Source organism: Bos mutus, chromosome X (assembly GCF_027580195.1).
Source record: "Bos mutus isolate GX-2022 chromosome X, NWIPB_WYAK_1.1, whole genome shotgun sequence".
Classification (NCBI taxonomy): domain Eukaryota; kingdom Metazoa; phylum Chordata; class Mammalia; order Artiodactyla; family Bovidae; genus Bos; species Bos mutus.
This window is the reverse complement of record NC_091646.1, coordinates 59715851-59730414: the sequence shown is the minus strand read 5'-3', so window position 1 is coordinate 59730414 and position 14564 is coordinate 59715851. Positions and strand designations below refer to the sequence as shown.

The following is a 14564-nucleotide window of genomic DNA, read 5'->3' as shown; positions in this document are numbered from 1 at the left end:
TGAAGAGAGAAAGAAGACCTGTTTTACAAAACTCAAACTTTCTTGATTTAGGCAGCAAATAAATAGCATGTTATATATTGTCCTTGAGAAATCAATTTTCCCAGGGGATTAGAAAACATGACAGAGAAATATAAAGAAATGGGATTTAAAAAACAACAGAAAAGGAGTGAAATTAGACCTTCCTTTGGATGTATCATTTGATAATTTAGAAATGGCAAATTTACCAGATTTCTACCTATGCGTTCAATTTTTTGCTAAATGTTTAAAAGAAAAACAAATGAGGGAAAAAAGCATTCATTACCTTTCCAAAGGATCCCTGACCAAGAACTTTGAGCAACTCAAATTGCGCAGGATCTGCTTTCTCATATCCTTCCTTAACATGATGAGTAATAGGGATTTCTTTAACAACTCCTTCATCCTGTAAAAAGAAATCCAAGCAATACTCAAATATAGTTACAGCATCTTATGATTAGCTCCATTTAGAACCAGAAATCACAACAGAAATAATTTAATGTCTAACTCCTTCAATCTAGCACAGAGTTTAATGGGCTACTGCTGCTGCTGCTGCTGCTGCTAAGTCGTTTCAGTCGTGTCCGACTCTGTGAGACCCCAAAGACGGCAGCCCACCAGGCTCCCCCGTCCCAGGGATTCTCCAGGCAAGAACACTGGAGTGGGTTGCCATTTCCTTCTCCAATGCATGAAAGTGAAAAGTGAAAGTGAAGTCACTCAGTCGTGTCTGACTCCTAGTGACCCCATGGACTGCAGCCAACCAGGCTCCTCCGTCCATAGGATTTTCCAGACAAGAGTACTGGAGTGGGCTGTCATTGCCTACTAGCATCCCCATTTCCTGGGTTTTGTAACACACAGATAACACCACACCTCTATAATTTCATGTAAACAGAAGCATACAAAATCTGTGCTTCAGCTTCTGTTTCAACCAAGTAGAGACAGGAAAAAAAAAAAATCAACAACTGAAAGAGTCGCCTTTTAAGACCTTCACAAGTACATGCAGAGAAAGTAAAACACCTTGTAAATTGTGACATGACAAAAACTGTGAACCTCAAGAATTCTTTCATTATAATATTTTAAATAGTCAGTGATATACAAATATTTAAATGTCCAGCTATTCATATCATTGGAAAAGAAACTGGCGTGGATAAACAAAATCTGCAAAGCCCAAACATGTTTCCAGGCCATACGCCTACTTTTATTGAAATTTTACATACACTGATAAATTATATGCCAAATTTCCTACCAACTGGGTCAGGCAGAAGGCATGCCACCCTGGAACTGTTTCTACCCCTTGATATAGGACTCTATATATCAAGACTACACTCAGGTGAACCGTAATTCTAGCCCCCAGCACAGTAGTAAGGATTAAAAAAAAAAACAAATTTTCAGATGTATTACGTATCACAAAATAACAAGAGCTGGGATATATTATCCGAACTTCTGACTGTATAGGGGAGAAAACTGAGACCCACAGAGTTTAAGTTCACATGACTAGTTAATCACGATGTCTAGAAGTCATGGTAGCTTTCCATTATATTGTATTAATTCGGGTCTGGATGGCAAAAATGTTCTCAATCAATTCACCTTTTAATTAACTCATTAACCAATGGTGACTGTGGCCAAAGTGGACAAGAGTATGGTCCCAAGTAAGTTAGGCTTCATGGTAGCTAAAATAACTACCATGTTATATAATCCAACAGAGTAATTTTAGCTTTACGTATTAGGACTCATTAATCAGTCAGAAATGAAGTATCAGTTCTGAAAAATATGCTCCTGCATGTTCCTTTTTTTAAATATTTACTTTTGATTGATGATTGCTTTACAATACTGGTTTGATTTCTGTCATACATCACCATGAATTAATCATAGGTGTACATATGTCCCCTCCCTCTTGAATCTCCTTCCCACTTCCCGTCCATTACCATCCCTCTAGGTTACTACAGAGATCCAGTTTGAGTCCCGTGAGTCATACTGCAAATTCCCATTGTTTATCTATTTACATATGTTAGTGTATATGCATCCATGCTACTCTCCCCACTCACCTCACCTTCTCCCTCTTCTCCCCGACCCTTGTCCATAAGTCTGTTCTCTAGGTCTGGATCTCCATTGCTGCTCTATAAACAGATACGTCAGTACCATCTTTCTAAATTCCATATATATGTGTTAATACATGGTATTTGCTTTTCTCTTTCTGACTTACTTCACTCTGTATAATAGGCTCTAGGTCCATCTACCTCATTAGAACTGACTCAAATGCATTCCTTTCATGGCTGAGTAGTATTCCATTGTATATATGTACCACAGCTTCTCTATCCATTCCTCTGTTGATGGACTTCTAGGTTCCTTCCATGCCCTGGATATTGTAAATACTACTGCAATGAACACTGGGATACATGTATCTTTTTCACTTTTGGTTTCTTCAGGGTTCATGACTAGAAGTGGTATTGCTAGGTCATATGATGGTTTTATTCCTAGTTTTTAAAGAATCTCCATACTGTCTTCCATAGTTGCTATATCAATTTACATTCTCACCAGCAGTATAGGAGGGTTCCCTTTTCCCCACATCCTCTCCAATACTTGCTGTTTGTGGGTTTTTTTTTTATTATGGCCATTCTGTGTGGTGTGAGGTGATATCTCATTGTAGTTTTGATTTGCATTTCTCTAATGAGTGATGTTGAGCATCTCTTCATGTATTTATTAGCCATTTGTATGTCTTCTTTGAAGAAATGTCTAGTTAGGTCTTTTGCCCACTTTGATTGGGTTGTTTGTTTTTCTGGTATTTACCATTGCAACTAAAAGAATAAAATATCTAGGAATAAACCTATCCAAGGAGACAGAAGAACTATATACAGAAAACTATAAGACACTGAGGAAAGAAATCAAAGATGATATAAACAGATGGAGGGATATTCCACGCTCCTAGGTTGGAAGAATCAATATTGTGAAAATGACTATACCACCAAAAGCAATCTACAGATTAAATGCAATCTCTATCAGATTACCAATGTCATTTTTCACAGAACTAGAACAAAAAACTTCACATTCATATGGAATCATAAAAAACCCCAAATAGCCAAAGAAATCTTGAGAAAGAAGAATGAAACTAGAAGAATAAACTTATCTGATTTCACACTATACCACAAAGCTTCAGTCATAAAGACAATATGGTACTGGCACAAAACCAGAAGTACAGACCAATGGAACATGATGGAAAGCCCAGAGATCACCTCATGCACATATGGGCACCTTATCTTTGACAAAGGAGGCAAGAATATACAATGGGAAAAAGACAGTTTCTTCAATAAGTGGTGCTGGAGGACCTGGACAACTATGTGCAAAAAAATGAAATTAGAATACTTCCTAATACCATACACAAATATTAACTCAAAATGGATTAAAGCCTTAAATGTAAGACCAGAAACTACAAAACTCTTATAAGAAAACATAGGCAGAACACAGTATGACATAAATCATAGCAACATCCCTTATGACCCACCTCCTAGAATAATGGAAACAAAAACAAAAACAAGTAAGTGAGATCTAATTAAACTTAAAAGCTTTTGCATAGCAAAGGAAATTAAACAAAGTGAAAACACAACCCTCAAAATGGAAGAATAGCAAACGAAACAACTGACAAAGGATTAATTTCCAAGATATACAAGCAGCTTGTTCCTGGATGTTTCTTATACATCAAAAGAGTATTTCACAAGACACTTTTAAGTAGCTATGAGAGTGAGTTTCCTCTTTGAAAAGGGGTCTTTTCTGTAAAAATGTTAAGGACTTTTTTTAATGCAAATACATATGTTTTGTAACTGACATTTTGTAATTACATTAAAGTATGGCATATCTTTATGCATCTTTGCAATATATGTATACCAAAAGCAACATCAAATTGCATACTCATTAATACTACAATTAGCTGATTTTATACCATATATTATGAATGCAGTAAAAGTCTTCAAAGTATGGACTGTAACAAAAACATAATTTATTGGGAGTTTTCTCCAGTGGAAAGAACACTGGTGGAAAAGTCACAGACTAAGTTTTGCTTCTAGCTCTGTCATTCATAAGCTAAGCAACCTTGGCCAAATCACAAACCACTCTACCTCAGTGTTCCCACATAACAAAAATTACATTAGATTGTTCTTTAAGGTCCTCTCCAAGTCTGTGATATTATATTGAACACAATACAATATTTTTATGTTTAATAAGGCACTTCAGCTTCTGCCACCTTTACAATCATCATTAAAACCTGGGTCATAACATCATTTTTAAAAAATGTTCAGAGCTAAGAAACAGCTATACTCTATCTTACTTAGTTTCACCAAAACTAAGCAAGTCTTTGAATGGAAATGTCTGTCTAATGCCTCTTCTAATTAAAATCCATATATGCCTACCATTTAAAAATGCAATATGTCCTTCGATTTTTAGCAGTATTACACAATAAAATTTCTGACATGAAAATGCTCTAGATTAGCAAAGACTTTTCCCAATAGACAGCCACCATATAACTAACAGCTTATTACCTTGTCTTACCCACTAGACAGTGAGCTTCCTGTATCCGGTAATATCACATTCAACTCTGCATTCTTAATGCTTAGCACAATAATTGTTTGACCTTATGGGAGTGGACAGTCCAAAACAATCCAACCAATTTCATAAAATGGGAATGGAAAAAAACTTACTTTTAAGAAGAAAGATTTTAACTTTGTAAAGGTAAAATCAGTAAGAATCTTCAAAATTATCTTTAATTACCTTTTAAAAAAACAGAAAAATATGTATGAAGAATTTATTTTTTAAAATACATAAAGGAAATGGGGAAACAGCAGATTCATTCAGAATAATGGAATTATGTCAAATTTGAATAGAACTGACTTTGTGATAACAATATATTTCAATTTAATAATATAAACATTTTTTCATTAGAGTGTGAGGAATATAAATAATTTTCCATATTATTCATGATCAGTATTTTTTTTTTGGCCAGGTCATGTGGCATGTGGGATCTTAGTTCCTCAACCAGGCATTGAACTCATGTCCCCTGCACTGGAAGCATGGAGTCTTAACCACTGGACCATCAGGGAATTTCCCATGATTCATATTTTTATTATACTGTGCTATACTCAACATAAATAAAGGGCATAATGACCCCAGAATCTGTACTTTTAAAAATTGCTGATATTAACTTATTGACTGGCCATCTGCCTTTTATAGATATATGTTCCCAGACAAATAGCTATAAGTATTAATTACTAAATTATGGCTAGTTTGCCTTTTAGACAGTAATTTACAAATGTTTTAGTTTTTTAAAAAATTACTTTTAGAGTATTTATTCAATACACAAGTGTGGGTCACACCCTAAGAGATTATGGTTCATTAGAACTAAAAAGGGAATTCAGGCATATGCATTTTTTAAGGCACTCCCCTGGAGGATGAAATGGCCACCACTCCAGTATTCTTCCCTGGAGAATCCAATGGACAGAGGAGTTCAGCAGGGGTTACAAAGAGTTGGACACGACTGAGCAACTGAGCACCAAGATATATATAGTTAGATAACATGTGCACAAAAATACACACACACACACAATTGGCTAATTACTACAAAATTATTTTAGTAACTGTATGCAACAAGCTTTTTGGCTTTGTCAAATTATCTCTACCCTTCCATGTCATCACTTCCAATTCCGGTCTTTCTTATTTCATCTGCTCCCTGCCCTATTATTGTCTATTACCCAACACTTCTCAGCTTCCCCAAGGTTACATTTATTAATGCTCACTATTTAAATGTTCTCCCCCCCGCCATCTTCAACCCTCCTTCCTTCCTCCACCTCACTTTTCTTCTGGTTCTATACCATTCTGAAAGCTTGAGAGTGGCAGCAATTTAACACAAAATAAGGTAGTAATGAACTTATCAGTGATCCATTTTTTTCCTAAGAGTGAATCATCTTTGAAAAAAATTTTCCTATCTTGGTATAATAATGTTGTATTATTATTATCTTATCTTCTCATGATACTTAGCTTCTCATAATACTCTTTTATTCTTTATTTACTCACTCAAAAAAATCAAGAACACTCATAAAGCACATGCTATGCATTAGTTACTAAGCTATATACTGGGACTTGAGGACTTGAGGAAAGCGAATGCTATCAGAAATATCATTTTCCTTAACAAGACAAAAAGGTATATAATATTTAATGGGCTGAAACATGGCCCCTCAAATACATATGCTGAAGTCCCACAGTACCTCAGAATGTAACTGTATTGGAGATAGGGTCTTTAAAGGTCAATAGGGTGGGCCTTAGTCCAATATGACTGGTGTTTTTATAAAAGGAAGAAATCAGGGCACAGATACACACACAGGAAAAAGCACGTGAAGGCACAGGGATCTACAATTCAAGACAGCTGTCTACAAGTCAAGCAGAGATGCCTCTGAAGAAACCACTCCTGACAACATCTTGAACTTATAGTCTCCAGAATTGAAAGAAAACAAATTTGTTGTTTAAGTCACTTAGTATGTGGCACTTAGTTATGACAGCCCTAGAACACTAATATACAGCACCTAATTTTAGTTAATCTGCATAAAAAAAGTTGGTAATGCAAAATTAAGATTTAATAACTTTGAAATAGGGACTACTATTCTTTCCAACATCAAATGACAAATTTTAGGCAAGGATAATTATGAGTTAGAAATTTTTTTTTGGAACATCGTAGTGATTATTGATAAACAGAAAAACTATAAAGGTTCAACTGCAAGCAAAATAGTATGTTCTGACATTTAAAATTTGTGATCATGTTTTTCAATTTAGGGAGCCAACAATGTTTTAACACTGGAAAAACATACTGATAAAGTATAAAGCAAACTACCAAATACACTACTGCTCCATTTTTTGACAACTGATTTTACTAGGAGGAAGAAATCACATGTTAATCAGAAGGAGAAAGATCTGATAACAATCTATTAGGAAACCATACTTCTATTACAACAGTTTCATAGGACTGTGGAACTGAGCATTGATATCTCCAAAAAACACATCAAAACAAAAGAAGAGAGATTTTTAAAGTCTAAATTTGGGGTTTTAATGTAATAAAGCAACATCCACTTGTTTGCTTTATTGGTGGGTTGATAGGCTAGTTTGATCAATCTGAAATTTCAAGAAGCACTTAAACTACAGATCTGTTAAAACATACATGCAGAAATCTGGAAAAGAATCTTGATGTACCCTTGTCACAGAGTGAATAATCCAGGATCACTGTAAACCAAATCAAGTATCATCATACTTTGAAATAAGAATAACAGCAAAAATGTAAATGTCAAAACACCACTAGAGTGGACTAAAACAGATCAGATGATGTACATGTTGGAAAGTAATTGTAGAATACTTAGCCTTGCAAAATTGTATCAATTTGTATTGGTGACTGAAAAACAAGTGTGGCAAACTGGTTCCCACCTAGGTCAGTTTATTCTACTTTTTTTATTAGAATTGGCTCTTTAGTTCCCTCATACATAAAATGGGAATAACCCTGCCCAAACCATTTCAGATCTTGGTTATAAGATTCAACTAAGAAGTTTGAAAACCACAAAACATCTATAACAATTAAAGTTATTAAACTTATTTGTACTATTAACCTTTGCATACCTCATGGTGCAGCATGTTACTCCACCTTACAGTAGTTGGCCATTAGCATTTAGTTGAACCGTAATTTTCTTTAAGAGTTTTGTGAGTTTGTAGTATAGTGGCTCCATTAAAAAAAAAAAAAAAAGGTGGGAGGGGAATATATGAATAAAAAGCAGAAGCAAGCATCAACTTTGAAAGGGAAATACTGAAGCACAACAAAGCTCAATGGAAAGATAAACAGAAGAAGGAAAAACAAACCATATAGGAAAAAGGCACTTCAACTTAACATATTCCCCACTTATGGCTACATATAAGTTTAAGTAAAACACACTTCTGAGAGAGTATTTAAAGGATTCTTATAAGAGAAACATGTCAATAATGGTTTTTAAAATTAGAAATTAGGGCTTAAAAATATCAGGAATCAGTTTTGTCCTTTTGAATATATATTTTCAGTTAAATGTAACATCTACATCTCTGTAATAAAAATGTAAATCAATTTAAAGTCTTTTGAAAAGGGGGGATTAGCTCAAGATGGAAGAGTAGAAGGATTACTCTCACCCTTCCTGTGAGAGCACTGGAATCACAACTAACTGCTGAACAACCATCAATACAAAAACGTTGGAACCTACCAAAAAAGATACCCAAAAACAAAGGAGAAACCACAGCAAAATGGAAGGAGGGACACAATCACAACAGAATCAAATCCCATACCCACCAAATGCGTGACCCACAAACTGGAAAACAATTACACCACAGAAGTTCTCCCACTAGAGTAAAGGTTCCCAGCCCTCTGTCAGGCTTCCCAACCTGGGTTCAACAATGAGAAGAGGAATCTCCAGCATCTGACTTTGAAGGCCACTGGGATTTGACTACAGGAATTCAGCAGGACAGGGGAAAACAGAAATTCCACTCTTAGAGGGCACACACAAAGTCTTATGTGTACAAAAGGTAATAACCCCATAAGGGACCAGGTCAAACTGATCTGCTAGTATTAGAGGGTCTCCTGCAGAGGTGAGGGGTGGCTGTGTCTCACTGCAAGGACAAAGATGCTAATAGCAACAGTTCTGGGAAAGATTCACTGGCATGAGCCCTCCTGAAGGGCACCATTAGCTCCATCAAACAACTTGTAGGCTCCAGTGCTGGGCAGTGTCAGGCCAAACAACCAACGTGAAGGGAACAAAGCTCCAGTCATCAGCATACAAGCAGATTAAGGTTCTACTGAGTACAGCCTTACCCAATAGGGAAACAAAACCCAACTGTACCCACCACCAGACCCTCCCATTAGGAAGATTCCACAAGCCTTTTATATAGCCTCATCTATGAGGAAACAGACACCAGAAGCAGAAGAACTACAATCTTGAACTCTGTGGAGCAAAAACCACAACTGAAGTGAGTTAAACAAAATGAAACGGCAAAAGATTATGTCCCAGATGAAAGAACAATATAAAACCCCAGTAATCAACCAAGCGAAGTGAAGACAGGCAACATTCTGGAAAAAGAATTCAGAAAAATGATAGGGAAGATGATCCTGGATCTCAAAGAAAGAAGGCAAGGACTGGGAAGATGTAAAAAATGCTCAAAGACCCAGAAGAACTAAAGAACAAACAAACAGAGATGAACAACACAATAACTGAAATGAAAAATACTTTAGATGGAATCAATAACAGAATAACTGAGTCAGAAGATAAGTAACCTGGAAGACAGAATGGTAGAAATTATTGTCATGAAACAGAATAAAGAAAAAAGAATGAAAATAAATTAAGACAGTCTAAGACACCTCTCGGAGAAGGCAATGGCATACCACCCCAGTACTCTTGCCTGGAAAATCCCATGGATGGAGGAGCCTGGCAGGCTGCAGTCCATGGGGTCGCTAAGAGTTGGACACAACTGAGCGACTTCACTTTCACTTTTTCACTTTCATGCATTGGAGAAGGAAATGGCAACCCACTCCAGTGTTCTTGCCTGGAGAATCCCAGGGGTAGGAGAGCCTGGTGGGTTGACGTCTATGGGGTCACACAGAGTTGGACACGACTGAAGTGACTTAGCAGTAGCAGCAGCAAGACACCTCTAGGACAACAGTACACACACCAACATTCACATTAGGAGGGTCCAAGGAGAAGGGAGAGAGAAGGACCTGAGAAAATGTCTGAAGAGATAATAGCTGAAAACATCCCTAACATGAGAAAGAAACAATCACCTAAGTCCAAGAAGTGCAGAGTCCTAAGCAGGATAAATCCAAAGAGGAACATGCCAAGATACACAATAATAAAATTGACAAAAATTAAAGACAAAGAAAAAATATTAAAAGCAACATGGGAAAAACAAAAAATAACATACACAGGAACACCGATAAGGTTATGAGCTGATTTCTCAGCAGAAACTCTGCAGACCAGAAAGGAGTGGCAAGATATATTTAAAGTGATAAAAGGGAAGAATCTACAACCACGAATACTGTGTTCAGCAAGGCTATCATTCAGATTTGATGGAGAAGTCAAAAACTTTTCAAAGAGCAAAAGCTAAGAGAATTCAGTACTACCAGACCAGCTTTGCAACAAATACTAAAGGAACTCCTCTAGGTGGGGAAGAGACCAGCAACTTAAAAAACTTTGTACACATATAGACTGCTATATCAAAACCTCATGGGAGCAGCAAACCCAAAAACTACAATAGATGCACATATATAAAAGAAAAGGCAACCCAAGCATAACACAAAAATGACCATCAAACAAAAAGAGAAAAGAATAAAACAGGAGAAGAAAAAGACCTACAAAAACAAACCCAAAACAATTAAGAAAATGACAGCAAGAAGATACATACCAGTAATTACCTTAAAGGTAAATGGATTAAGTGCTCCAGCCAAAAGACAGAGACCAGCTGAATCAATACAAAAATGAGACCTGTATATATGCTGTCTACATGAGACAGACCTACCTCAGATCTAGGGACACGTACAGACTGAAAGTGAGGGGACAGAAGAAGGTAGTCCATGCAAATGGAAATCAAAAGAAAGCTGCAGCAGCAATACTCATAGCAGACAAAATATACTTTAAAATGACTATTATAAAAGACAAAGAAGGACATTACATAATGATCAATGGATCAACCCAAGAAGAAGATATAAGAGTTGTAAATATATATGCACTCAACATAGGAGTACCTCAGTGTATACAGCAAATACTAACAGCCATAAAGAGAGAAACTGACAGTAATACAATGATAGTAAGGAACTTTAACACACCACTTTTATCAATGGACAAATGATCCAGACAGAAAATAAGTAAGGAAACATAGGCCTTAAATGACACATAAGACTAGATAGACTTAACTGATACTTACAGAACATTCAATTTAGAAGTAGCAGAATACACATTCTTCTCAAGTACACAGGGAACATTCTCCAAGACTGACTACCTGTGGGGCCACAAAGTGAGCCCTGGTAAATTTAAGAAAACTGCAAGCATATCAAGCATATTTTCTGACCAAAACACTATGAGATTAAAAATAAACTACAAGAAAAAACCTGTAAAAAATCACAAACACCTGAAGGCTAAACAACACGCTACTAAATAACCAATGGATCACTGAAGAATTCAAAGAGGAAATCAAAAAACACCAAGAGACAAATGAAAATGAAATCACAACAATCCAAAACCTATGAGATGCAACAAAAGCAGTTCTGAGAGGGAAATTTATACCAATAAACGCTTACCTCAAGAAACAAGAAAAATCTCAAATTAATAACCTAACCTTACAACTAAAGCAAGTAGAGAAAGAACAAACAAAACCCAAGTCAGTAGAAGGAAAGAAATCATAAGTTTAGAATAGAAATAAATGAAAGAGAGACAATGAAAACAATAGGAAAGATCAATGAAACTAAGAGCTGGTTCTTTGAAAAGATAAAACAAAATTGTTAATCCTTTACCGGGATCATCAAGAAAAAAGGGGAGAGGATTCAAATCAATAAAGTTAGAAATGAAAAAAAAGAGACTACTACAAATAAATATGTGCTGATAAACTAGACAAACTAGAAGAAAAGGATAAACACTTTTGACAAAATTCAAAATCCGCTTATGATCAAAACTCTCAAGAAAGTGGGCAAAGGGAATATATCTCAACATAATAAAGGCCATCTACAACAAACCTACAACTAACATTATACAACTAAACCTACAACTAACATCATACTCAATGATGAAAAGCTGAAAGTTATTTTCTCTAAGATCAAAACAACACAAGGATGTCCACTCTCAGCACTTTTACTCAACATAATTTTGGAAGTAGTAGGTAATGCAATCAGAGAAGAGAAAGAAAGAAAAGGAATCCAAATTGGAAAAGAAGTAAAACAGTCACTATGTGCAGATGACATGATACTATACATAGAAAAGCCTAAAGACACTATGAGAAAACTGTTAGAACTCATCAATGAAATTGGTAAAGTTGCAATTTACAACAGAATGTGGCATTTCTATACATTAACAATAAAAGGTCAGAAAGAGAAATTAAGGAAACAATCCCATTTAGCATTGAAACAAAAAGAATAAAATGCCTAGGAATAAACCTACCTAAGGAGACAAAAGACCTGTACTTCTAAAACTATAAGATGCTAATAGAAGAAACAGAAGATAGCACAAACAGATGGAAAGAAAAACCATGTTCTTGGACTGGAGGAATCAATACTGTGAAAATGACTATACTACCTAAGGCAATCTACAGATTCAATGCAATCCTTAAGAAATTACCAATGGCATTTTTCACAGAACTAGAACAAAAAAAAATCATAAAATTTGTATGGAGACACAAAAGACCCTGAATAGCCAAAGGAATCCTGAGTGATGGTGGGGGGTGGTGGGGGTGGGAGGACCTTGACTAATCAGGCTCCCTGGCTTCAGACTATATTATAAAGTTATAGTCACCAACACAGTATGGCACTAGAACAAAAACAGACATATAGCTCAGCAGAATCAGATTGAAACTCCAGAGATAAACCCACACACCTACAGTCAATTAATCTATGACAAAGGAAGGAGTCAAGATTATAAAATGGTGGAAATACAGTTTAATCAACAAATGATGCTGGGTAAGCTGGAAAGCTATATGAAAAAACTGAAATTAGAACTTCCTTTAATACCATACACAAAAATAAGCTCCAATTTTAATTTAATATCTAAATGTGAGACCGGACACCATAAACCACTTAGAAGAAAACATAAGCAGCACACTCTCTGACATAAATTGAGCAATGTATTTCAATCCATCCCCAGAGCAATAAAAATAAAAACAGAAATAAACAAATGGGGCCTAATTAAATTCAAAAGCTTTTAAACAGTGAAGGAAATCATAAACAAAACAAAAAGACAACCCACAGATTGGGAGAAAATATTTGCAAATGATTTGACTGACACTGCATTTGTCTCCAAAATTTATGAACAGCTCATGGAGCTTAGCATCATGGAAACAAACAACCCAAACAAAAAATGGGCATAATACTTAAATAGATGTTTTTCCAAAGAAGACACACAGATGATCAAGAAGCATATGAAAAGATGTTGAACATTGCCATTTATTAAAGAAATGCAATTCAAAACCACAATGAGTACCAACTCACACCAGCCAGAAGGGCTATCAACAAAAAATCTACAAAGAGTAAATGTTGCAAAGGGTGTGGAGAGAAGGGAATCCTCGTACACTGTTGGTGGGAATGTAAATTAGTATAGCTATTATGGAGAATAGTATGGAGGTTCCTTCCAAAACTAAAAATTAAGGTAACATATGACCCTGAAATCCCACTGCTGACCATATATCCAGACTAAAACATGACCCAAAAGGATATGTGCATCCCACTGTTCATTGCAGTACTATTTACAATAACCAAGACATGGAAGCATCCTAAATACCCATTAACAGAGGAATAGATAAAAGAATGAAATAATGCCATTTGAAGCAACATGGATGGACCTAGAACTTTTCATACTGAGTGAAAAGTCAAACAGAGAAAGAGAAATATCATATGATATTGCTTATAAGAAGAATCTAAAAAGAAATGATACAAATGAATTTACAAAACAGAAACAGACTCACAGATTTAGAGAAGGAGTTTATGGTTACCTGGACAGAAAGGCTCCTCTGTCCATGGGATTTCCCAGGCAAGAATAATGGAGTGGTTTCCATTCCGTTTTCCAGCAGATCTTCCCAACACAGGGACTGAATCCATGTCTCTTACATATCCTGCACTGGAAGGCAGGTTCTTTACCAGCTGAGTCACCAGGGAAAGGGTGAGGAAAAGGGATAGTTTGGGCCTTTGGGACTGAGATGTACACACTATCATATTTAAAGTAGATAACCAACAAGGACCTACTGTATAGCACAGGGAACTCTTCTCAATATTATGCAACAACCTAAATAAGAAAATAATAGACATATATGTGTGTATGTATATAGATATATAGATATACATATAGACATATAGATACACATATACAAATAGCTGTGAAAAGAATAGAAACTAAAGGCAAAGGAGAAAAGGAAAGATATACCCATTTGAATGCAGAGTTCCAAAGAATACCAGGAGAGATATTAAAGCCTTCCCCAGTGATCAATGCAAAGCAATAGAAGAAAACAACAGAATGGGAAAGACTCGAGATCTCTTCAAGAAAATCAGAGATCCCAAGGGAATATTTCATGCAAAGATGGGCACAATAAAGGACAGAAATGCTATGGACCTAACAGAAGCAGAAGATATTAAGAAGAGGTGGCAAGGATACACAGAAAAACTATATTAAAAACATCTTCATGACCCAGATAATCACAATGGTGTGATCACTCATCTAGAGTCAGAATCCTGGAATGTGAAGTCAAGTGGGCCTTAGGAAGCATCACTATGAACAAAGCTAGTGGAGGTGATGGAGCTATTTCAAGTCTTAAAAGATGATGCAGTG

At 35.9% G+C, this 14564-nt stretch overlaps 1 protein-coding gene across 1 annotated transcript in view; it reads right to left on the bottom strand.

Annotated features, from left to right (window-relative positions):
• The window catches only part of RPS6KA6 (ribosomal protein S6 kinase A6), a 180040-nt gene that overhangs the window by 115794 nt on the left and 49682 nt on the right, over positions 1 to 14564 (bottom strand). Inside the window, exon 2 of the mRNA XM_070366584.1 lies at positions 302 to 418. Within this exon, the coding sequence (XP_070222685.1) occupies positions 302 to 418 (117 nt within the window). The remainder of the gene's footprint in view (positions 1 to 301; positions 419 to 14564) is intronic.